Raw genomic sequence first — 26,204 nt, 5'->3', positions numbered from 1 at the left:
GTTTTGCCTCTATTGTTAATCCTGGTGCGTGTGTTTCACTTGCAGGCTATGAGGACACACTCACTCAGCTCGCTGCTATTCTCGCCAAGCACTTTGCAGACCCGCGCATCGTAGGCACAGGTAAACCAAGCCCACTGAGCCAGCAGTACCTGCTGCAGGATGCACACTACAGGAGACACATTACAGTATGTTGTCACTGCCCAATGAAAAGCATGTATCTCCGAAATAGTGACCTTACAGGGGAAAGCAAAAATGTTTCGAGCTTTGAAAGAAAGTCAGTGGAAGAGTTTATTTAGTGATTTAGAGCATTTCTGCTGGACTGTTTATTCATAATTAATTACTAAATTCATTAATTAGTGTACAGAGCAGCTACAGGGTGCAAACAGTAGAGGAAACTCCATTGGTTGATCCCTCCAACGTTTTGAAAACTCCATCGTTTGAACCAGAGGACAATGAGTCGAGTCTCCTTTGTGAGTCTTGGTTCCTCCCAAGGTTTCTTCCTCCAGTTCTGAAGCAGTTTTGTCCTCGCTACTGTCGCCTTAGGCTCTGCTCACTGGGGGTCCTCTTGGTGATTCCTGATTCTGTAAAACTGCTTTAACAATGGAGAGACAACCATGTTTTTCATTGGACAGCAGCGATACACACGTTACAGTCCACATACTACAGAATGTGCACTACAATACACACATTACAGAACCGTGTACAGGACGTGTGACAGGACACACACTCTGCTGGACACGTCACAGTAGTACAGATTAGAACTAATGAAGACTGTGTGGGTTTTAAAAAGGGAGTTGCTGTTACTAGAAGTGTGTGTGTGTATGTGTATGTGTGTGTCTACATATTTCCCAACCTTGAGTTCAGTTCATTACATTGTCTTAGTCCAGGCTCTCATGTAATAAAAGCAGAGCTATTATGATTTATGAGACAAATATTAAATTAGAGACCTGGGCTACATTCTCCCACTGCCATAAGCTCCACTCACACTGAGGTTAATGTATGAGCGCTCTCTCTCTCTCTCTCTCTCTCTCTCTCTCTCTCTCTCTCTCTCTCTCTCTCTCTCTCTCTCTCTCTCTCTCTCTCTCTCTCTCTCTCTCTCTCTCTCTTATTCTCCCTTGTACCCTGGTGCTCTCTCTCCAATACTCTCATGCTCGGGGCCCCATCTTTCACCCTGCACAAGGTGCTTCGCCATGCTCATTGGTATCTTACACCCCGCTAACAGTCTATATCCAAGTCTTCCCCCTGAGTGGTTTAATATATCTACGTTGATGGGTACGGTGGTCTTGAAATGAGGGGTGTTCAGGTAGATTTCTGGCGTATCGCTGTCTTGGCAACGGAAAACACAGGAGCACCACTGACTGAAAACAACCTAGGCAGATGTCAACAGTCAGACGTTCGTTGCTATCTTGGCAGTGAATTGTCAACACAGGCACGTGCAGCCCGACGCTCGTACACCTCCCCACGCTTTACACCACTGAAATAGCAACCCGCCAAAGTCAGACAGACCGCACCTGTCTCTTAAAGGGAATGACGAGAGAGACACTGATTGGTTTATTACTGCATGTTACGCCCAAAAACACCCATGATTCATTAAGAGACTTTAAGTAAGATTTGAGCCGAGCAAGGCGAACTTCGTTACGATCGCAAAGACACACGACACTTCCTAAATCAAGCTGCACGTTGCTACCCTTGTTTCTCTCTCTTTCTCTCTCTCTTTGGCTCACTCCCTCCTCTCCCGCTCTCCTTCTCCTATCTGTCTCTCCTAATGTCCTTTCTATTTTCATTACCTGCAGCGAAGGGTGCACAAAGAATCTGCTCCAAAAATGTGCGAGCAATCTGTTAGGGAGCTATTTTAATGGGAATTCTTTAAAGCTATTATAGCCGTTGGGTTCTGCGGCCGATTCGTCACCCAGATTAATTCTCCATATAGAAGTATAATTAAAAGTTGTCCCCCCGTTCCTCTCGCCAACAACGTCCGGCTGTTTGCCTGGCTCAGCGTATCTCCGGGCCTGTGTGTGTGTGTGTGTGTGTGTGAGGGGTGGTTGACCGTGTGCTCTGAATTATAATTCCTACGGACGGTGACGCTTTACGAGGGAATCTGTTGCGCGAGAGCGGCGTTGTTTCATTTCGGAGCGCGATAAGCAGCGCTGTTCAATAACACTTTTACGACTCCTCGCCGCGAGCCATCCCGGGTGGTTGATATTGATATAGGTAGGAAAAACATCCGCCGAGACGGCCCGCGAAAGCGTGTGAGCAGATATGATCGTTAATAGATTTGCAGTTAGATACCCTCTGCCTTTCATACTTGCTTCCCTATCCGTAATCTATCCTAATGACATGCCGAGATACAGCCGGCGTGTTATTGATGTAGTGTAGTCTCGTCTCTCGTGCTAGCTTAAGGCCCTGATCCCTTGTTTTCTCAATTAAGGCCGTGATGAGCTTTCGAAGAAATCTCACAGATCATTGATCACGAATAAATTGAAGCAAACGCACACACACACTCACACACTTACTCACTCACACATTACCATCCTAATACATCCCAGAAAATGAGATGTTTGCCTCGACATCGGCCTAAGTCTACCATACTCTTCTCCTTTTTGCTCCATCTTCCTTTCAGACATCAAAGACTCACTGATGCAAGCCCTAGCCAGCTACGTGTGTTACCCACAATCCCTCAGAGCAGTGGAGAGGATCCCAGAGGAGCAGTGAGTACCCACAATCCCAACTCCCCATCTCATCCCAGAAGTATTGGATGAAGCACCATCCATCATTCCAGATGATTCCACTGCAGTTCCGCTGCTCCACAGCTCAATGCTGGGGGGCTTTATACCCCTCTGGAGGTTCATGTTTATCTGCTCCCGAGAGTCCTATTGTATTGGCAGTATTTCTGTACTATGGAGCAGTGTGCAGAAGATGGTCTCAACTTAAAGCAATGGTTTAGGCCAAAAAATCAAGACTAAACATTTCCCCCCAAATGGAGTTACTCATGGTTGGTGTCTGGAGTTGGCTTATTTAAATGTTGTACTTGAGCTACAAGGCTAATGTAGCTAACATGTAATGTAATGCTTATACCCTACCACAGTTTTCCCAAGCCCTGTTCTTCTGTGCTTTCCCTGCTCCCAACCTACCTGATTCAGGTAATCTTCACTAAAATGTACAGGGCAGGGTGCCTCCAGGACCAGGGTTGAGAAACACTTCCCTACCAAGTAGGATTGTGCAAACTGCATGCCTACTACCCCATCCACACACACCTGGGTAGTTTAGAAAACTTAGGTTAGAAAGGCAAGTCAAAACTACATAAGAACATCAGGTGTTGCAGCCAGTAGCAGTCCATGATATTAATTGGTGGGATATAAGCTAAACCTCTTAATTACCGTTGCCTTGTATCTCTATGGCAAATCCAAGGAAGCAAATGTCAGACACCAAACATGTCCTGGATGATTTACGTTTTGAATAAAATAACGAAATACTGTGTCATTTATTTGCTATAGCTTTAATAGCATTTTACTATGCTACTATGTTACTAATCAGTATCATGATCTTGGATCTTTCTTAAGGCGTGTGGCCATGATGAGGAACCTGCTGGCTCCGTATGAACAGAGGCCATGGGCTCAGACCAACTGGATCCTGGTTCGCCTGTGGAGGGTGAGCGTCTCTATCATCACCCTTTATTTAGTACTCAGCAGTTCATTTGAGGATAAATAAACACTAAAGCAAAAATGCTGTTTAGCTTGAAGCACAAATTCTTTAAAGAAAGTACCTTGGATGAACTTAAAGCCAGGCACACACTGTGCAGTTTTGGAAATCTTGTTCCTCGGTGAAAACTCGCTCACATCTGAATCATTCGCCGTATACGGACACACTACGATTTATATAATCATGCTTGTTGAAAATTTTCAGTCCGACTGTCATGCTGCAAGGTGGTGCTCACACTGCACAGGAAATGCATCCCACAGGCAGAGGTCTGTCTACACACAAACACTCAATTTAGCAGCATATGGTGCCCTGTATGTCAAAATTTGCATAGCGGTGTTAACTTGTGCCGTACTGTGTGCTGAAATTCCATTCAAAAACTCGCTCTCATCTATTCTGTGACTTACAGACAGATTTTGTCAGCTGGTGAATGCAATTTTCAGCATCTGTATGTATGGAACTGTCTGTAACCAATACAGTTTACAACATGCGTCTTAAAAAGCGGCTCGTGAGACTGCTCAGGCTGTGAGAAGAGTGTCCAAAATTTTTGTCATCAGAAATCTGTTCGGTTGTCCAGCTGCTCACTCTGAGCTCGTTTGGACAATTAATCTGGAATTGTTTTCCTGATTCGGCCTGATCCTGAAATTCGGTCGGCTATGACGAAATCGGGCTTTAAAACGAGAGTATACCTGGCTTTAAGATTACTAAAGTGTCCTTTAGTATTTTGTCACTCTTCTACTGTTCTACTATAGTTCCTGACACTGGCTTTGGTGCCCTATGTTTATCTTATTGACCGTTACATATATGTAGTTTATTTAAATAAAATTGTTTAAGCACATTTGCCTGACCCTGCACACAATCACATGATTAGTGTGAGCTTTCACATGATTAATAGCAGTGACAAAAATAATGGCTCAGGGAAAGTGAGTAATTAAATGGAAAACATGATTTATGGCTTACTGCAAAGATTGGTGACAGTTTAAGTGCAGTGTTTATTAGCAATGTTAGCCTAGCATCTCCTGTTCTCCTAAAGAGGCACACATAAGATATCAGACTTGTCTTGGATGACCGATTGCATCTGGGGTCAGTGATCAGTCATGTTCATTGCATTTTCGGCTGATTCCCTGCAGGGCTGTGGCTTCGGCTACAGATACACACGTCTGCCCCACCTGCTGAAAACCAAACCTGAAGACGCCAACCTGCCCAGCCTGCAGAGTGAGTCCTCCTCTCGTCACTCTCTCAGTCTTTCTCTCCTCTGTATTCATGTTTCCCTTACTTTGGTTCATCTCTTTTTTTTCTCTCTCTGCTCTCATTTATAGCTCTTATATATTGACATAAGTATTGAGACACCTACTTATTTATTCTTTCTTCCAAAATCAAGAGGATTAAAAAGTGTTTATCCGGCTTTTGTTGGAGTAGCTGTCTCAGCTGTCCTGGGAAAAAGGCCTTCTACTAGATTGTAGAGCAGTATTGCTGTGAGGATTTGATTACATTCATCAACAAGAGCGTTAAAGAGGTCAGGATGTTTAATGGTCATCACCTCACTTCTCCTCATCATCCCAAACTCATCCCAAAAGTACTGGATGTAGCACCATCCATCATTCCAGAGAACACAGTAGTTCCACTGCCCCACAGCTCAATGCTGGGGGGCTTTATTCCCCTCACCTGGCCTGACATTAGGCAGCATGGTGCCTGTAGATGACTCTCTGCTCCAGTTCTATTCTATTGGCAGTACTTCTCTACAGGGACTAGACAAGCTGTATGTCTGTGTGCATCAGCAGCTGAATGTAGTTATTAGAAGGGGTGTCCACAAACTTTTGTGCAGCTCTCTCCCTTTCCTGCTCTCCTGTCTCTTTTCTCTCTCGCCCTTGTCCAGTTTTCCTCTCTGACCTCTCGGCCACCTTTGTGTGTAACTTTGACAGTAATGTGTATCCAGGCATCCGGTTTCTCCTCTGACACACAGGTTAATCAATGGGCTTTTACCTTTCTCGGCTCAAGCTTTTGGTCAGAAGTACTTCTGTAATTTTGGGAGAGAGAGAGAGAGAGAGAGGATACACTGCTGCAGAATGTGTCAGCCCATCACGTTAAATGCCGCTGTATTAATGTTCCCCTTTCTGTGCCAAAAACAAAGCAGTAAATCTTCCTCATCATCACTGACATGTGCGGCACAGCGCAGGCCGAGAGCAGCCTATTAATAGCATCAAAGAAAACAAATACTGAAATGAGGCGCCATCCATCATATGCTGCAGTCCACCGATCCTCTTTCAAGGTACCTTCTTCTAAATCCGGCTCTCTGGCTGGATTCTCAGGGAGAGTTCTGGGATGCTGCTTTATAGTTCCTGCTAATGAAAGTGGCCTTGCTGCACCTCGGCACTTCCAGCCTTTGAAGGCAGAGCGATCGCTCCTTGTCGTCTAATTTAAGAAGGCCTTTATTGATCTGTAAATTAAAACAAAAAGAGTGTAGTTTGCTTTAATGGTCAGCGATTGGAAATGGCTTCTGTTGTGATCTATACGACCATTAAGAAGCCCAGACTTCCACTCACTGGCTACTTTCTTAGAAACACCTGCATTCTGCACCCACGCACTGGCCACTTTATTAGAAACCCCTACACTGTACTTCTACTTACTGGCCACTTTCTTAGAAACACCTACACTGTACTTCTGCTTACTGGCTACTTTCTTAGAAAGACGCTCGTCTTCAGTGGATCTTAAAGGATGGCGGGTCGAGCTGAGCCGTACTTGAAGCTGGAAGGGCTCGTGGTGCAGATCGGCTTTTGACCATCGCCATCAAGTATGGAGGGGCTGGCTGGTCCAGTCTTGGCTTTCAAGGCCAGTGTCAGGGTTCTGAATCTGATGACCTGGGCAGCAGCTACAGCAGGAAGATAGGTGATGAGAGAACGCAGCAGAGGAGTGACATGGCTGAATTTAGAAACCTTGAAGCCGGCCCGCGCCGCTGCATTTTGGATACATTGCAAGGGCCTCATGGTGGGCAAAGGGAGACTTGCTGAGACTTGTTGATTGCTGTAAGAGAACTTCACGTAACGAGGCAGTTGACAGATTATGGCGTCTAAAGGCTGGGTTATAGGCTGTACTTATACTTGACGCAACCTCCTTCCATTTATTTTAAGCCATTTGACTATCACTACGTTCTCACATAGAGAGATCATACCAATGCCTTGGAATCAATGTCCCTGCAGTTACAGGTAAATGAAGTTGTAATTCCGGCTCCTGCCACTGGGGGCATGCAAACAAACGTATGGTGTATGGTTTGCCCCTCATACAACGTCCTTTTTCTCCAGTAGTCTGGGATTTCTGCCACTGCTGGTAGACCCGTATGACCGTGTGCTTCTACACACCTGCAGATTCAGCCACTTCCTTCACACTGTGGTCTTTGGCCACGCCCAAATCCAATCACTCCTCTTAGCCAATCATTAACTGGATCTGCTTTGAGACCCATTTCCCATCCACACATTCAACGAGACCTTCACTGCACTGTACCACCTCTTCTTAATCTATGAATCCCGTCACACACCCCGCAGGTATTTGTAGCCCGATCACCCTCATGCAGCGCCATCTGCAGGAGCTTGAAGTTACTACCACCTTAAACACTCAAGGTGACTCAGGCCTAGCTGCCTTGTTTTGATTATTGTCCATGGTTTCTATGACACATGACGATTGATACACCTTTAGAAGAGACAGGTCCATACATGAAATCCATACACTCCCACGGTAAGTATATCCAGCTTCTCCAATTCAAGTCCTGATGGCTTGATTTGGACGCTGGCCAGCGTCCAGCACATTTCAGTGATTTCCCTGCTCATACATACCCATGAGATAATTAGCAGATGAGTGGATCCAGGTTTGTTTGAACAGCGCTATTGTCAAACTGTGCTGAATACCAGCCCCCCAGGACCAGATTAGAAGAGCCCTGCTCCGAATGGCAAATTAATTTTGCTTTATTATAGAAAATATGAAACCAAACACACACTCACACACACACACACACAAGGGTACAACCTTTAACTTGTCATCCAGTCCTCCACCAGTACTGCCTCGCCAGTATTCATAGGTCCTCATAGATGATGGTATTCAGCCCAGATTTGACGATTTAGCTGTTTAAACGAACCTGGATCCGCTCCTGTACTAATGACCTAATGGGTATGTATGAGCATGAAGTTAGAGCCCTGATGCACTGTAGATACACTGTATGTCCAAATGTTTGTGGACACCCTTTTTAAGGAATGCATTTGGCTGCCCACAGATGTGCAGATGCGCAAACACAGCTTGTTTAGTCCCTGTAGAGAAGCACTGCCAATAGAATAGGACTCTCTGGAGCAGATAAACATCAACCTATTGGTGCCATGCCTAATGCTATGTTACCATGGGTACAAAGCCACTTAGCATTGAGCTGTGGAGCAGTGGAATGAGGATGGTGCTCCATCCAATACTTTTAGGATGAGTTGGGGAGTTGGGGACAAGGTGGGGTGATTTTATTTTCTATTTTGTTTCTCAAATTTTGCCAAATTGTGCTCTCTCAAGCTCCAGCTGCTGATGGCAAAGCGGCATGGCTCAGAATTCAAATTCTAGACTAACCATCATCATCATCCACCATGGTAGTGATAGCGCTCTTGTAACGGAAAGCCACCAAATCCTCACAGCAATGCTCTTCCAAAATCCTGGAGAAAGCCTTCCTCCCTGTACAAGTAGAGACAGTTACTCGAACAAAAGCAGGATCAACTCTTTTTAATAACCTTGATTGTGGAACACACAATGAATGAGCAGGTGTCCCAATACTTTTGTGTATATAGCGTACGTCCTCAGAGGTCATTAGCACGAGCGCATCCGGGTTTATTGGTTTATTGGCACAGCAAAATTAGCTAAATTGTCCTTGTTTTGCTGCAGTCAGCTCATTTTTGTCCAGCGTAGATATAAAAACAAACACACACTCGCACACAAGGCCACTAACCTGCCATCCAGTCCTCCTTTATGCCTTGCCAGTATTCATAGGTCTTCATAGATGGCACATTGTGATGACGGGGCCATCAGGGTGTACTGTCACTACTCCATTTGTTTTGATGGTGCACACTCTGACCTCAATCTCTCTTCCTTTATTCACCATCAGTCTGCTTTTGGCTGCAGCTCTCCACCTGTTAATGGAGGACTTTTGCTCAAATGCCTTGTGAGGTCACTGAGAGGGCTTGGAAGTGTTTCGAGGCGGTGCTGTAACCTTTAAGACTGTGGATGACTGCTCCCCTCTTACCTTTGCTGGCACATTCTGCAAGAACGCTCTGACGAGTCAGTGGAGAGACGTTTGCATAGCCCATGTTTTGAGACGTTTCCCACATGTAGTAGAAAAGCAATGTGTGTGTGTGTGTACGTGTGTGTGTCTGGTTGAAAGCAAGCAAGGTAGGACTGTGTATGCAATGCGTCCCAGTTGTTTGTGCGACTTCTGCCAAGATTGCATCCTAAATTAGGCTTCCAGGTCGGCAGGCTTTGTTTACTGTGCAGATGCTCAAGTATGGCCATGTAAAAAGGGACGCCCTATGCAAAAGTTCAACCCTCCCCCCATTTCAGGTGCAGAACATCAGCTGCAGATGTTTAGAACATGGTTAGACAGGATTCTGGAGGGGGCTGTCTTCTTTAAACCTCAGACATTAAGGGTGTGTTTCTAGTTGGTTCCATTAAAACGAGTCCTGGTGTGATTACTCTCTTAGTGCGGTTTGTAGAGTTGGGGTGAACGCTGACTTTCCAATTCTGGTGGTGAGAAGTAGGCCGAGACCACCTGAGCAAGTGAGTCTCGGCCCATTTCCCAACAGACAGGTGCGGTTTATTTGAAGTATGAGCGCAGTAGGACCCAAAGCCATCTGCATGGGGTCACGGGGTCATTCCTGCCCCCAAAATCTAGTACCTGTACGCTCACTCCACCAATGCCCCGCTTCATCATGGATGAGTCTCGGTGCAGACCTGCCCACGTTCCTGTGCTTCTTCTGTCTGGTGCTTTAGTTCTTTTATAGGGGCTGTGTCCTAAACCACACACTACCACACTACTACACAGGACTTCACAACTAGCCACCATCAGAACTGTGGGGCTGTGTCCCAAACTACACATTACTACACAGGGTTTCACAACTAGGCACCATCAGAATTGTGGGGCTTTCTCCCAAACCACACACTACCACACTACTACACAGGGTCTTTTAAACTTGCCGCCATCAGAACTGTGGGGCTGTGTCCCAAACCATACACTACTACACTACTACACAGGGTTTCACAACTAGCCATCATCAGAACTGTGGGCTGTGTCCCAAACCACACACTACCACACTACTACACAGGGTTTTTTTTAAACTAGCCACCGTCAGAACTGTGGGGCTTTGTCCCAAACCACACACTACCACACTACTACACAACTACACAGGGTCTTTTAAACAAGCCGCCGTCAGAACTGTGAGGCTGTGTTCCAAACCACACACTACTGCACAGGGTTTCACAACTAGCCACCGTCAGAACTGTGGGGCTGTGTCCCAAACCACACACCACAACACTACAACACAGGGTTTCACAACTAGCCACCATCAGAACTGTAGGGCTGTGTCCCAAACCACACACTACCACACAGGATTTCTTAAACTAGCATCCATCAGAACTGTGGGGCTGTGTCCCAAACCACACACTACCACACAGAATATCTTAAACTAGCCACCATCAGAACTGTAGGGCTGTGTCCCAAACCACACACTACCACACAGGATTTCTTAACCTAGCATCCATCAGAACTGTGGGGCTGTGTCCCAAACCACACACCACAACACTACTACACAGGGTTTCACAACTAGCCACTATGAGTGTAGCTGCCTCAGAAAACAGTTTTGTGAATTGGGACACAGCCACAGTAACGTTAAATGAGACCCACCCACCCTTTTTGTTTCGATTGCAAGCATGTCAGTATGAACGCAAAGCAACCAGAACTAACATCCAGCAATGTATTATTGACTCCCTTGATCCAGACCGAGAGAACCGACTTACACCTATAAACTCACCCCACTCCTACGTCCACCTCAAAATGAGATGTCGTTGAATGAGGACCCCAAGGTTTAATCCAAATTGGCTCCCGTGGGTAAATCCAACCTGTTAATTAGATTAGACCGTGTGAGAAAACTCGCTACTCTCCGATTTTCCTGGCTAAGTGGTCTTTGAGTGCCTCTTTGAGTAGTTTGATTTCGCGAGAAGAACAAACTGTCCTGTTCAGAGTCTCCATCTTTCACATCAACAGCATGAGACAGATCCCTGTAAAGCATAACTTAACAACTTTCTCCTCTCCCCCGTGGCAGTGCAGGATGTTTCTGTTTGAGTGCTGAGCCTTTGTTCTAGCCATGCATGACTTCTTTCCCTCGTTTGACCGGCTTTGTCTCGATGCTAACACTGTCATCTTTTCTCACTCTCATTTGCATGACTTCCAGGAGACTTGTCAATTGCTAGTTTCCAAAGTAAGTTCCCTTCCCATTTTTTTTTTTGGTTTGTTTTTGTTCTTTCCCCATTCTTTCTCCACCTTCAGTAGCTTTCCCTGGTCCTGATTAGCGAGGCTGGCGTTTGGATGCCGGATGAGCTGTAGAAACTACAAACCTGACGTTCGTGTTGACGATGCTTCTGCAGATGCATGTAGATGTAGAGCCCTCCCTTGTCTAATTAAACCTTTTCCTTGTCGCTAGTTCCTTCTCAGCCCCTCCCACTTCTTTTACCCTGCCTGTAGTATGGGAGCATACAGTGCAACGATGAGCCAAAACACTATGACCATCTGCCTAAGATTCTGTTGGTCCTCCGTGTACCGCTGAAAGAACCTCTGAAGGCGCCCTGTGGTATCTGGAATCTGTGGTTCCAGCAGATCCTTCAAGTCCTGAAAGTTGTGGAGAGGTAGAGCCGCAACAGGGTTGGACTCCAGACAGTTACAGCACATCCCACAGGGAAGCGGTGCAAACGAATTTGGCGGATGTGAAAGAATTTGAGGATCAGGCCACCTTTGTCCATCGCTGGTCTAGTTCTGACACTCACGTGTCCATTATAGGTGCTTTCAATGGTGGACAGGAGTTAGCATGGGCACAGCCCCATATACAGCAGGGCTTCTTTCAGTTCGGCCTATAGTTGGGATAGCCGTCATTGCCCTTACACATCAAAAAGCCTTGGGTACCCAATGCTCTGTTGCCGTACTGCCAGTAGAGTGTTCCACAAGCAATGAGATGAGTCTCAGAGATGATCTGACTTTCATCGGTTTGGCCTTTGTAAAAGTCGCTAAGGTTTTCTCACTTGCCCAAATCTCCCAAATCCAACATGTCAGCTACGAGAACCTGCTGTTCCGTTACAATCAGGCTTATATTCCAGACCTTGCCATGTTTTACAAGGTTATCGAAGGTGTTTGATTCGTCTGTGGGTGGTCATAATGTTTTGGCACATTTGTGTATAGCTCTTTTTGTTAGTCACACTTTCTGTGTTCCTTTTATACCATGTGTCACTGAATGAGATACACATGACCACTGCTAAGGTGTCATCAGGTAGGTTGAAGGTAACCATGAAAGCCAGTCAATTTTTTGATCTTACTGCTGCTAATGCAGAAACATCACTGAACATCTCAGCGCTTTTTAAAGAGGACACTAACAGCCAGTTCTGTTAATTCTGCTAACAGAATGCTAGCCCTGTGAGCTAGCATTTGATGGTGGGGCAGGAGGGAAGGCCATGTAATGCTCCTAGACTCCCAGCATAATTGTGCCATGGATGCCTAAGCCCCCCCCAGATGTCTTTGTCTTGGAAAGGCTACAGTGATGGCTTCTTGAAAGCCATGATCAGTATTAAAGGCACCAAGATGTTAGCAGGAGATCCTGTAAATCATGTAGGTAGTGAGATGGCACCTCCATGGGTTGCACAAATAAGTGTTGGGTGCCCATGACCCTGGCTCATGTCAGATCCTTACACTTGCTCATTTTTCCAGCTTCCAACACATCGACTTCATGAACTGACTGTTCATTTGCTGCTGGCCACCTGACGGGTGCCATTGAAACCATTGGTTTTAATGTAATGGCCGATTGGTGTATATATGCTAGATGGACTGGTGAGGGGTGATACTGGCTCTTTAAAAGTGGGATAAGTGCTCCTTGTTTGATGTAAACATCTGGTCCTCTTATTGTGGATTTGGATAAAGCTGAATCTGCGGCTAGTCAGGAATGAGTCCCCTGAGATCTTTGGACAACCATGACTGAAGGCCTGTTCATCTGTTTGGGGCCGGTATTGTCTGATCTAATGAAGAACTTTGAGAAATCAACTTCAGCGCAGGGGCAGCATGGTGGCCCAACTGGTAGAGCATGTGGCGCACAGCTCCGGGGGCCTAGGGTTGTGGGTTGGCTGTGCTAAATGATCCTCCTGGTGCAAGTGAAATGGTGTATGGGGCGGTATTCTGTGATGGACGGGCCTGGTATTCCTGCTTTGGGCCCAATGATTCCAGGTAGATTCTAGACCCACTGCCACCTTGAGTAGAAAGAGGTGGATATGAAGATGAATGAATAGAAGAACTGCTCCAGAGCAGGAGCTTCTGTAACGCCACAAACAAACACTTCTTCTGAAAGGACGTTAGTTCTCCTGCATCTCTTGTTGGAATAAACAGCCTCTTCATTTCCATGTGCTGAATGCATTTTAATTAGGAATTAACCATGCTTTGTATGTTGTTAGTGAAAAAAAACCCAGGAGGGTTGTTCATATGCTGTGTGTAAGTGAGGAAGAGTGTAGACGGCCAAATAGAGCTTGCAGTCAAGTCTATAACGCACAGAAATTCGGCTAGGTGCTTCTTCTCGAACTGCTGCCAAGGCACCATCGTTGGAGCTCAACGCGCTCTGAGGAGACGCTAACTGCAAATTCTATCATGTCAGCTAATGAGATGGCCATGCTGCCTAGCATTGGACTGAGTAATGGGGGTATAGAAGGCCGTCCTGCCCACCCAGAGAGTGCAGGTCAGTTGCTCTCTGGCCTATTATACCAGCCTCACACAGCAAGCAAGGTCAAGTATGGCCTAGTATACCGGCCTCACACAGCAAGCAAGGTCAAGTATGGCCTAGTATACCGGCCTCACACAGCAAGCAAGGTCAAGTATGGCCTAGTATACCGGCCTCACACAGCAAGCAAGATGGGCTATTATTTGAGCCTCACACGGCAAGCAAGGTCAGGTATGACCTATTATACTGGCCTCACACAGCAAGCACACCGGTCGCCTAATGTCCCACACCTGATTCAGTTGCTTGAGGAACATGTGAATGTGTTTAGAGCTCCAGAACATGTAGCTCACATCTTTCTCAAATCATACTTTCAAGCCTACTCTTATACTGACTCACTACAGGTCACATCCTGGGCTCACGTCTTGATCTTTCAGCATATTCAGCCGTTCCTTCATGTCTTCCTTCAAAGCCTGATTGAAGCATAGGGACCACCTTGGGCTGCTTCTAGCTTGAAGAACACATGCTCCCTGCCACAGAGGACATAAAAGTGGATAAGCCTGGCATTGACTTCCATTTCCCAGTCAATCCCCCATCCCCGAGCGTCAAAGATGCGTCCCGCCCTCCTCCTCTGTTGCCCTTTAAACGCTACTGTCCCGGCTGACATTGCGCACCATAAAGCGACGAGCTGCCTCTCGTCTGTCTAATTAAACATAAAGGCCGTTTCTCTGTTACACGGCGGCGCTGCCCTGTCAACTGATTAGCTCCATTTACAGCGTCCGCGGCCCACTTTGCTTTGCACCACTCTCTGAGGCTTTTAGCACATCAGGACATGCTATTGAATGACCCAGCATCCTCTTTTGTGCATGGAGAAAGCCATTTAGAGAACAGTGGTGATGGCTGAACGTTGGCTGATACCGGATGTCTTTGTGTCAGCCGTAGGTGCGCTACCACGACGGTGTCATTAAATTGTATTGTTTTGTGGGCGTAGCATTGCTCCCGTTTGACCACCACTGTTGTGCAGCTTAGGCTATTTTCATCGCTCATTACACGGTAATTAGAGTGGGCCTAATAGGAAAGGTAACAGCTGATTATTGAAGTGGGAGCATTTTGGTTCCATTCTGGTCCGCTGCCATACGGCGAGATATTTTCGTACATTGACTCGTTTTGTCACAATCTGTTCCAGTGTAAGAATGTGACCGGAATATCAGACGTGTTATAATGCCCATATTGTGAATTAACTACAGTGCGAAAACCTGGTCATCTGCTCATCAAAGCCCTGAGATAAGAGCTCCGGCCCAAAGCTATAAAGCCATTTCTGAGCCCTTTACTACTGATGGTGGTGATGATGATGATGATGATGATACGGGACAGAACACTGGTAGCATTGCCGAAGGTTTTGACCTTGTTGTCGTGGGTTTAATGAAGCCCTGAGGATCCACAGAGCGGTACTGATTGTTCTTATTTTTCTAAAGAGAAAGCTTAGATTCATCCCATTGAAGAACCACTTTTTTGTTCCATAAACAATGTCAACGACACCTTTATAGCCCCCCCTAGCACTAGCAATGCTCCCGCAGCTAGGATACGTACGATACATGTGAAGTCAGCCCCCCCACCTCTTTTCGGCCTGCCATCGATGCGGCATCCTCAGGCAGCCAACATGCTCTGAGGAAAGCGCCAGGTCCCAAGCTCCACCACACCAGCTAACAGACGCCTGTACCGGCCAATATTACTTTAAGCGTGACAAGGAGAGAGGGCGCCATCTACCCAGGTGGAAAAGCAAAATATCGTCATGGCCCGAGATTCAAATTTGCGACCCCCAGGCCACAGCGGCAGCGCATTTGACTGCTAAGCCACATAGAGCCCTAAAGATTTAACAGCCTTAGGTATCGAACCCACAACCCTGTGATCACCAATCCAGTCCTTTATCCACTGTGCATCCTCTGAGATTTAAGAAGGTCCTTTTTTCCCATACCATCTTTCTCTAATAGGGGGCCTTGCTCAAAGGCTCAACAGTGGCAGCTTAGCGGACGTGGGAATTGAACCCACAACCTTATGATAAGTAAAAAAAAAAAAATCAACACTGTAAAATGAGGGTTAATTGAATCCGTATGAACAAAAGCAGAGTGTTAATGATTGGTTATAGGTAGACTAATGCCAATGGACTAATGCTAAACATGGACTTCTGTGATTGCTTGCAGAGCCTTGCCCATCCCTCCTGCTCCAGAGGCACATGGCGGAGCTCCTGAGTCAGGACAAAGACATGGCCGCCAGCTTCCTCAACAGCGTCCTCAACCAGCTCAACTGGGCATTCTCAGAGTTCATTGGCATGATCCAGGAGGTAAGGAACAGCCACACTACCCTGTCACGATGTCCCAGTCAGTGGGTTTTGGGCTCCCAGCTCAGTGAACCATTGCTTCAGATTCTACTCAGAGCTTCATATTATTCATAGGGGACTTGATCAATAGTATCGTCATTGCTCTCAATAGGTATTGTTGTTGTGGTGGCTTAGTCATTCACATTTCAAACAGCGGTATTTGCATGCAAATGGCTTAGTGAAAGGAAATGTTGCAGAGATGTTGATATTAGCATTGTAACCATCACTTCAGCGGAGAGCGTAAGTGCCCGTGATTAAGCGAAAGCCGCATTGCGCTCAGATTTACGGTTACGTCCGTAATTTTATCGGATCTTTTCGGCGAAGCGAGCGCCTAATTGTCATGCAACAGCACATTTATATCCCAAGGAAAACAACAGTTCTACCTCATTTTCAATCTGTTTAACACGAATACGGTACTCTTTTTACCGTGAGTCACCAGCCCACTCCTCCACCCTCATGTACGTACCTATCACAAAACACTACATTACCCTGATTAATTATGCTGGCAAGACCTTAACCCATCCTCCAAACATCTCCTTCTCCACATTCAAATCTCCATACCCCTTTTTCAAGCACACCCTCTGCCCCTTGTGAAACTATAATTTGATCCCAGGGTAGAAGGAGCGCAGCCAAGAAGACGGATTTCAGAAGTGAAAATAGGCCCCTGCTCCGCTCGCCCCCTTTGCTTTTCCTGTGGTGTCATTATTAGTGATGGGAGGCTTTAGCCTCCCTCGGGCGATGGAAGGAAAGAGCACGGCTCCCTGGTCCATAATGGCAGAGAATTAAGCTCCAGCAGGGGAGCTGGGAAAGTGCTCTCCTGCCGGCCCATCTACCCAGCTCTTAAGACAGTGGCGTTCAAGGCAGAGCGACGCACGGGGCCTGCACTTTACCGAGGATTGGGCTTTGAAGGTTGGGTTCCTTGGCCTGAAGGTTCGCTGGCTCTCAGGGGCTGGCTTTCATCTACGAGGATTCCTGAATTAAGAGGCAGCTATCTTCAGGAGGATGAAATTGGTGTTTACCAGCGGCCTTTTCGGTGAGAGCGCAATTGAAAGGGAGAGCTGATGCAGTCCGTTGAGAAGCGAACCGGTGTTCACAGCATGTTGTATAACACGATTGGATTGTTTTCGATCGTCCCTCATCAGGTTGGCTGCTTTCCTGTTCTTTGCTGTAATAGATAGTTTAGTCTTTCCAGCACTGTAAAACCACCAGATTGGCTCTGCATGGCGCGGATTTGTACACTGGATTTAATAGGCTTCTGTTGATAGGCTGCTCTGTGCGAGGTCCGTAAAGCCATCTAGCAGTTGAGTAAGGAACTGCAGGGTCCTGTGACTGAGGGACATTGCGCAGCAAGGCAGCAACTCACGTAATATGAATCATATATAATCTGATCAACTCCTAAGATCTGCTAGAAATACCGTCCAGTCGCTGATTGCATATTTGGGCTGAAAATTGACCGATACCATCTCTAGTATTGTATGGTCAGGAATGACCAGCCTCAGTTAAAGTGCTTGTTAAACAGTGCTTTACTAACTGAGGTGATGGTCAGTTGATAGTGGGGCACTGGTGGTTCAGTGGTTAGAGCGCGGGGTTATTGATCACAAGGTCATGGGCTCAGCAAAATTCACGTCTCATTTGCATGAGGTTCAGACATTCTCAGCGTTTTCCCCCCCCTTTCATCGTCTGCTTTGCTCCTTTGCCACTCTCGCAATCCTCCATGCAGGACAACAGCCCGCTTCTGTCCGAAAGGACCAATTGATAGTGGGGCACTGGTGGTTAAGTGGTTAGAGCGCCGGGTTATTGATCACAAGGTTATGGGTTCAATACTAGGGTTGCCACCTTTCAGAAATGAAAATAAGGGACACCCACCATGGCTTCTCGGGGCCTTGACCACCACGGGCCTGACCACAAACATATTTAATCTAGGAAATGTGTGTGTGTGTTTGTGTGTATATATATGTATATGTATATGTATGTATATGTATGTATGTGTGTGAATATATATCTATATATAAAATATTTTTTTTTCTTAACTAATGTATTTATTTATTAACTATTATTCCATTAGTATGATTTGTTCTTTAAGCGCCCATATATAATATTTATATTAGCAAATCATACTGAAAAATAAATAAATGATTATTTATTGACTTTGTAAACTTAACATCCTAAACAATCAATCAAACCACAACAGTCTACTAAAATAAGCTTTGCCCATATTGCAATTTGTCTTTTAATCATCTCCACTGGCGCTGTCCAGCCAAGGATGTGCCTCTTCCCACTCACGTCCATACTGGACGTTTATGGAAATACAGAAAATAATGGTTTAATACGGGACGCAACATTTAAGTGCCAAATAAAGGACGGTTCTGTATTTTACGGGACGGGTGGCAACCCTATTCGAATCCGCATCCACCAAGCTGCCACTGTACCCAGGGATATTGTGGCATGGCTGACCCTGGCTTTAAAAGCTGGGATATGTAAAGACAGGATATTTTTAGTAGCTCAGTGGTTGGAGCTCTGGGTAATTGATCACAGGGTTCGATACTAAAATCCGCTGAGCTGCCACTGTTGGACACTTGAGCAAGACCCTTAACCCTCTCTGCTCCAGTGATGCAGCGGAAAGTGATCTGTACAGTCATATCAGAATATTATGACCACCGCTGGTTTGGATTTAAACCAAAACCATCATCATGGGTAAAGTGTGTGATTTGACTGATGTTTAGAAGAGCAACATAACAGTGGTGCTGTTTGGGCCATTGATGCCAGAGGGGGACAACAACTCCGGCCACTGCGGACTAGTTAGCCTCTATACTGAACACCTTCCATCATGTGATCCAGTCAATGCCACGACATCTCAGCTAGAGTCATCCGAGCCGAGGATGGTTATTCCCACTATTAAAAAAGGGTGGTCATAATGTTCTGATATAACTGTATATGTCTTGCTGTGGTTTCCCGCTGAAGACTAGCTTGCATACGGGCCTGACGCATGATGAAACTCTTACCTCGCCCTCACTTCTCGAGTTTGTTTTGCCCCTGCTCAGCAAAATTCACGTCTCATTTGCATGAGGTTCAGAAATTCTCAGCGTTTTCCCCCCCTTTCATCGCCTGCTTTGCTCCTTTGCCACTCTTGCAATCCTCCATGCAGGACAACAGCCCGCTTCTGTCCGAAAGCGAACACGAGGCAAAATGAGAAATGCAGCGTTATGCACGATTTGCATTTGGTTTATAGGGAAAAGGAGGACTATTGCTATAGCATTTGTTGGAACATTTAATGGGAAATATCATCTATATTCCAGACAGCTTCGTGTGTCTGTAAGGATCAGGATATAAAATGCTTTCTCAGGCTCCAAAGTGCAAATTAGATTTTGCCCTGCTGAATGTGTTTCCATTAGCTTCCTGTAAAATGGAGAGACTGTGTGTCTCCTTTATTGCAGGGAAGCGTTTGACCGTGGAGGGCTGGGGGATGTTCTACTCCTGCAGAGTTCGGTTCTAGAACCGACCTGATCCGGCTAATGAACGTGATGGTTTACTGTCTGTCTGTCTGTCTGTCTGTCTGTCACTCTGTCTGTCTGTCTGTCTATATCTGTCTGTCTGTCTGTCTGTCTATAACTATCTGTCTGTCTATATCTGTCTGTCTGTGTGTCTATATCTGTCTGTCTGTCTGTCTATATCTATCTGTCTGTCTGTCTGTCTGTCTATATCTATCTGTCTGTCTATATCTATCTGTCTGTCTGTCTATATCTGTCTGTCTATATCTATCTGTCTGTCTGTCTATATCTATCTATCTATATCTGTCTGTCTGTCTGTCTATCTGTCTGTCTATCTATATCTATCTGCCTATCTGTCTGATTGTCTATCTATCTATCTGTCTGTCTATCTATCTATCTGTCTGTCTGTCTGTCTGTCTATCTATCTATCTATCTATCTATCTATCTATCTATCTATCTATCTGTCTATCTGTCTGTCTGTCTGTCTGTCTGTCTGTCTGTCTGTTTTTTTGTTTTTGTTTTTTTCTCCTTGCACACCTCCCATAACAATCACACTTGTTTGGTCTCTTTCTGATGGTAGATGCTGTACTTTGACATCAACTGTGGCAGCAAGAGCTTCCTGTAGGTCCATGATGATATTTTGGGTTGTTGGAGACTGCTCTTACGCTGAACTTGCTGGGACATCCTGATCTGGCCATGCTGGCCGTTGTTCTAAATGTTCTCCGCTTAGAAATGCTTTAGCAGACAGTGGATCGGCTGATTTCCCATTGTGTTCTGAGCTCTTTTTAAAGCCCTTCCCAGACTAATCTGCATCTACTGCCTTCTTTCTGAAGGCCTCTGAGAGCTCTCTGGATCTGGCCATGGTGATCTTCTCCACCACTCACTTCAACTTCAATCAAGAGCAAACCAAACTAAAGGTTTAAAGGTTTAACCCTTCAGTAAAGCTGTGGAATTTATAAATAAATTAGTATAGAAACATCTAGAGGCAGAAGACGAGTTTCTGGGTGTCCATTAGTCAGTTTCATACAAAACCATAGACTAACACGCAAATCCACCAATCACAGATGAGCGGTAGGCAGAGGCGAGTATCTGTCCCAGTCTTCACAGCCTTGAATGTGAGTCCCAAACGATATGCAATAAAGACCTCTAGTACAACACCACCCTGGTGTAATTGCACCTCTCGTCATTATTTGTAGGCTATGTGATGCTGCTTGGTAATGAGTCTCTGTCTGACAGATCCAGCAGGCGGCGGAGCGTCCGGAGCGGAACTTTGTGGACACGAGGCAGCTCAAGGTGTGCGCCACCTGCTTCGACCTGTCCGTCAGCCTGCTGCGGGTGCTGGAGATGACCGTCACTTTGGTGCCTGAGATTTTCCTGGATTGGAACCGCCCCTCGGCCGAGCTGTTGCTGCGGAGACTGGCTCAGGTGGGTAAATCGGAGGACTGGCTGTGTTTACCTTTGTGGTCAAGGTAGCTGAGCGGTCATCTGATCTGATCTGTCCAAGGTGGACATGGAATGTTGTTACAGTGGCAGTGTATTGCTATCGCTGTTACCAGTGTACTATTATATATTTACTGTTCTATTAATTATAGCATTTATTGTTTAAACTGTATTTAAAGCTTTACTTTTTTACATTGAACATATAAGTAGGTCTCAGTTAAAGGACACCAGCCCACTCTGTGCCAGACATGACCTCTAGATTTACCATAAATTTGCCTGTGTGTGTCCCTCTTTTCATTTCTACTTCATTTTCTGATTCTGCCTGATCCAGAGCTGACTAGCTGATGGATCCACATGGCTACCAGATCATGCAGAATGTAGGAGAGGACGTTTAAGTAAAAAATGTCAACCCAGCGGCCGGCCATTACTGGTTCGCCCCAGTAGCCTGACCTAAGCACTGCCTCGCTGAGCCCCAAAATAATCTACTTATGATTTTGTTGACATATTAACTGACTGAAAAACATCCCCTTGAGCATAGCAATTCTTTTGAGGGGGTGATTTTCCAGTCAGTAAATAAATAAATATGAATAAATGACAATAAATATAAACTGTGGATCATTCATTCAGACAGGCAAAATGAAACGCTCCCTAAAAGACCTGGTAAAAATAAACCGAAAAATAAACCGATTCAGGCCACGCCCACTTTCAGATCTGAGGTTAGATACAGATATTTTTGGTTCCATACATACACATTCTTTACGCTTTTATAAGTGGTTCCTCTGAGGCATCTCTCAATGAACCCTAATATTAGGGAACTTGTTAAAGAGCAGTAAAAGTGCTGTAAAAGCTTGTAAAGATTAAAGCTTCAGACACTTTTCTAGTTTCTGTGTTCTTCCCTTCTGAAGATGCCGGTCTGTGTATCTGATCCTCCGAGCCGCATTATCCCGAACACGCAACATGAATAATTTAACCACACTGAGACACAAACCTCGTTTGACATGAATTCATGATGTAAGCGTGTATTTATTTTTTATTAGGTTTCTGATTTTGGATCACCAACTGCCCTGCCCATACATGTTCTCCTCCTGTCACTTGCATCACAGGTGTTGATAAGGTGAGGCAGGTGCGATCAGTCCTTAAATAATGAGAGAGTGGTGTGCTGACGTTGGAAGGGAGCAGAAATGGCACATATGGCACAAAACCCAAAGGAGGTCAAGGCTGAGGTCATGCTTTACCTGTAAAACTACATGTAGTTCAGTAATAAGCGAGACTGGTACCATGGACAGCTCTGCTTTCACTGCTTTCCCTGTGATTCCATGCTTTGTTGGATGTTCGTACAGCTGTTTTAATGTGTAGCGTTGTGCCACCACAGCTCTAGGCGCTGAGGAGATAAGACAGTTGAGCATCACGGTCACGAACGACGAGCAGCACCGTGAAAATTAGAACGATAAAGCTGCTTATCTGGACGCAATGGGAGGATGAAGGCCGTCGCACGCCTCCTCCGACACATGCTCAACCAGCCAGCGCCTCTTTTTCCAGACAGTGCAACGTCACGGGGCAACCGACGCGCTCTGGGGAAAGCCAATCGACCAATTGTGCTCTCCCGGGGCCCCGGCTGCCATTGGCTAGCAGCATGACCGGGATTCGATCTATCGATCCTGTGGTCATATTGACCACGCCTTATTCCACTGGACCACTCGGGGCCTCTCTGCACATTTTTGACATGATGTTTTGGATAAGGTTTAAGGCACCTAAGCACATTATTTACCATAGCAACCAACAGCTTTACCATAGCAACACCTTAGCAGCCAACACCTTTACTATTGCGATCACTTGGCAACACCTTAGCAACTATCTGGCAACACCTTAGCAACTAATAGCTATTCCATAGGAACACTTTAGCAACCACCAAGCAAAACCTTAGCAATCAACGCCTGTACTATAGCAACCACTTTAGCAACACCTCAGCAACTATGCTATAGCAGCCGCTTTAGCAACCAAGACCTATATCATAGCAACCAACACCTATATCATAGCGACCACTTAGCAGTGAAAGCAGAGCTGTCCATGGTGCCAGTCTCGGTACCATTGGTACCATTACTGAACCCTTACTGATCTACATGCAGTTTTACAGGTAATGCTTCAGGTTTTGTGCCGTATGTGCCATTTCTGTTCCTTTCCAGGGTCAGCACACCACTCTCTCATTAATTAAGTGCTGATTGCACCTGCCTCACCTTATCAACACCATGATGTGCCCCACAATCATCGCTCCATCTCTCGCTCCCTGGCGCATTTGCTGTAATTCATCCCTCATCAACAGCTAATTCCCCCTGATGTTGCTGTGTGACAGATGTGTGGGAAAGCAAAGAATGGGTTCATCAGAGCGGTCTGGGTGTATTGATGTACACCTGATGTCAGCCCATTACCAGAACTTCTCCATATATAGGCATTAACATTTCTGCTGACGTGCTAACTGATGTACAGCTTTGCAGATGCTTAATATAAGGCCAACCCCATTCGCTCCCTGCACTCCAGTGCTCCTAAGTGCTGTTTCTGAAAGCCTTTCCGTTTGCGCCTGGTTCACAATGGCAGGGAATCAAGCTGTGAATACGGAGCGTTGAGTGCTTTGAGTGCGTTTGTGTCATTTTGGTAATAAGGAGCCTTTGTGTTCTGTGCCCTCCAGCTGCTGAACCAGGTGCTGAATCGAGTGACGGCTGAGAGAAACCTCTTCGACCGGGTGGTCAACCTTCGTCTCCCAGGTAACAGGCTCAGACATATGACATGAGGACACCAGAATGTGGATTAAGTAACTGTGGTTTAATACTCTGTTGTTAAAGGTGGGATGGATGCTGGTATAGAGGTGATAAACCGTAAACCTCCAACTCTGTTGTCTCTTCATTGAAAAGCAAAATCCGTAGATATAAACCCGGACTGTATACGGGTCAATTCCAGAAGTTCCAGAAGAGCAACCGATATTCCTTATATTTACACCCCCAAAAATGAACGCTAGGTCGGCCGGAGATGGGAGAAGAGCCTCCAGAGGACTGCTTGTGGAAGTGAAAAGGACCTGAAAGGCTAAAAGCTAATGCTAGGCTGCCTGGAGAAGGTAGACGGGCTGAGCGGATACAACCAATACCTATACTGCAAAAGCACTTGTGAAACTACCTAGACACCATAGCAACCAGCAGCTTTACCATAACAACACCTTAGCAACCACCATCTATACTATAGCAACCACTTAGCAACACCTTAGCAACCAAAACACTTGGCAACCTACGCCTGCACTGTAGAAACGCTTTAGCAACCACCTAGACACCATAGCAACCAGCAGCTTTACCATAGAAACTGCTTAGCAACCACCAAGCAACACCTTAGCAACCAGCAGCTTTACCATAGAAACCGCTTAGCAACCACCAAGCAATATCTTAGCAACCAGCAGCTATAGCATAGCAACACTTTAGCAACCACCCTGCAACACCTTAGCAATTACGTAGCAGCCTCTTAGCAACCAAAGCACTTGGCAAGCTACTCCTGTACTGTAGAAACGCTTCAGCCACCACCTATACACCAAAGCAACCAGCAGCTTTACCATAGAAATCGCTTAACAACCACCAAGCAACACCTTGCAACCAGCCGCTATACCGTAGCAACACTTTGGCAACCACCTAGCAACACTTTAGCAGCCAACATGTATACTATAGCGACCACTTAGCAACACCTATACTGTAGAAACACTTGTGCAACAACCTAGACACCATAGCAACCAGCAGCCTTACCATAACAACACCTTAGCAACCACCATCTATACCATAGCAACCACTTAGCAACACCTTAGCAACCAAAACACTTGGCAACCTACACCTGCACTGTAGAAACACTTTAGCAACTACCTAGACACATAGCTACCAGCAGCTTTACCATAGCAACACTTTGGCAACCACCTATCAACACCTTAAAAAGCAACAGGAAACGGGAGAATCCGTTTGACTCTGAGGGAGAATAACAGGGTGGTAAATACGCTCGTAAAACTGTATCTGAGCGTAGTGATATAAGTGAGTTCATTACAGAAGACCGTCATTTTGGTGATACCATGATAGGATCTTTTATACGTCCCGAATGGTCCCGGTATTTATGAATATTTTAGACATCAGCAATTCCTTTTTCAAGGATAATCAAGAATCAAGGACAGTCCGAACGCCACCTTCATTTGAATGCAGCCGGAGTCGGGGTTCCGCTTTATGGGCAAATTTATATCAGTTAAGGTTTCTTGAGTAAAGCCAATTGACCTTGTGGCTTTCCTCCACCTGCCATCCATCACCGTAGATTAGGTCTCATTCTATTGAAGCCTTTCTCTAAATGCTCACTTTTTATATAGTTTATGTCGGAAAACTACTGGAGGAGCTTTTGGAAGTTGGACAGGTGTGCTGATGGATGAGGAGGGAAGGGGACAATGGCTGAGTTTAAAATCATAACTCAGTTTTGCTGGAGGGTATTGAGGTTGTCCTCAGCCCAGAGGGCCAATTTATCAGACATGACAATGTAGAATGAAGAGACTCGTAATGAATGACATTGGGTCACTATGTTGGTGCGGAGGGCGCCCTGAGGCTGGAGATTTTTAATGGATGGGCTACATTAACAAATACTAGGAATCAAGGTCCTGATCAGGGTTGTTTACCCTCCCCCCCAATCCGATCCGAGGCTCCTAATGCTGACTATCAGCCAATACTGGCCCGGTCCGGTCCGATCTTAGTGTTTCTTTAAATAACACAGCCCCACACCTAGGGATGCACCGATCAGGCTTTTTCAGTTCCGATACCGATAACTTATATGCATATCGGTCGATACCCGATACCAATCCGATACCATTGCTGAATAAATAAACCATGTACCTCACCAACAAATTAAAGTGAAAGGATCGGTTCCATGGGTCGGCCTAATTATCCGATACCCGACCCAGCTAATTTTGATAATATCGGGGCCGATATTTGATCGTAATATCGGATCATTGCATCCCTACCCACAACTTGGGTAAGATGTGCTAACGTTTACAGCAGTAAACGTCAGTAAAGTCACTGCATTTTTAGAACCAGTTTATCTAATCAGACCAAATCTGACTTCATATCTGATCTACTTTGTTTATCTTACAGTCCAGTCCGACTGACCTACCTGACCATTCAGCTCCCAGTTCCAGTTCCATCTATGCAGTCTGATCACATTTAGAGTGTGTGCATT

General features: G+C 45.8%; 1 protein-coding gene across 1 annotated transcript in view; it reads left to right on the top strand.

Annotated features, from left to right (window-relative positions):
* rnf123 (ring finger protein 123) overlaps positions 1-26,204 on the top strand; it is a 176,115-nt gene that overhangs the window by 44,983 nt on the left and 104,928 nt on the right. The window contains exons 28-34 of the mRNA XM_072665512.1: positions 46-120; positions 2,621-2,708; positions 3,561-3,648; positions 4,827-4,911; positions 15,869-16,008; positions 20,769-20,957; positions 23,656-23,731. Of these exons, the coding sequence (XP_072521613.1) occupies positions 46-120; positions 2,621-2,708; positions 3,561-3,648; positions 4,827-4,911; positions 15,869-16,008; positions 20,769-20,957; positions 23,656-23,731 (741 nt within the window). The remainder of the gene's footprint in view (positions 1-45; positions 121-2,620; positions 2,709-3,560; positions 3,649-4,826; positions 4,912-15,868; positions 16,009-20,768; positions 20,958-23,655; positions 23,732-26,204) is intronic.

The sequence above is a fragment of the Salminus brasiliensis genome, chromosome 21 (assembly GCF_030463535.1).
Source record: "Salminus brasiliensis chromosome 21, fSalBra1.hap2, whole genome shotgun sequence".
NCBI lineage: Eukaryota > Metazoa > Chordata > Actinopteri > Characiformes > Bryconidae > Salminus > Salminus brasiliensis.
This window is presented reverse-complemented; position numbering and strand designations above follow the sequence as displayed.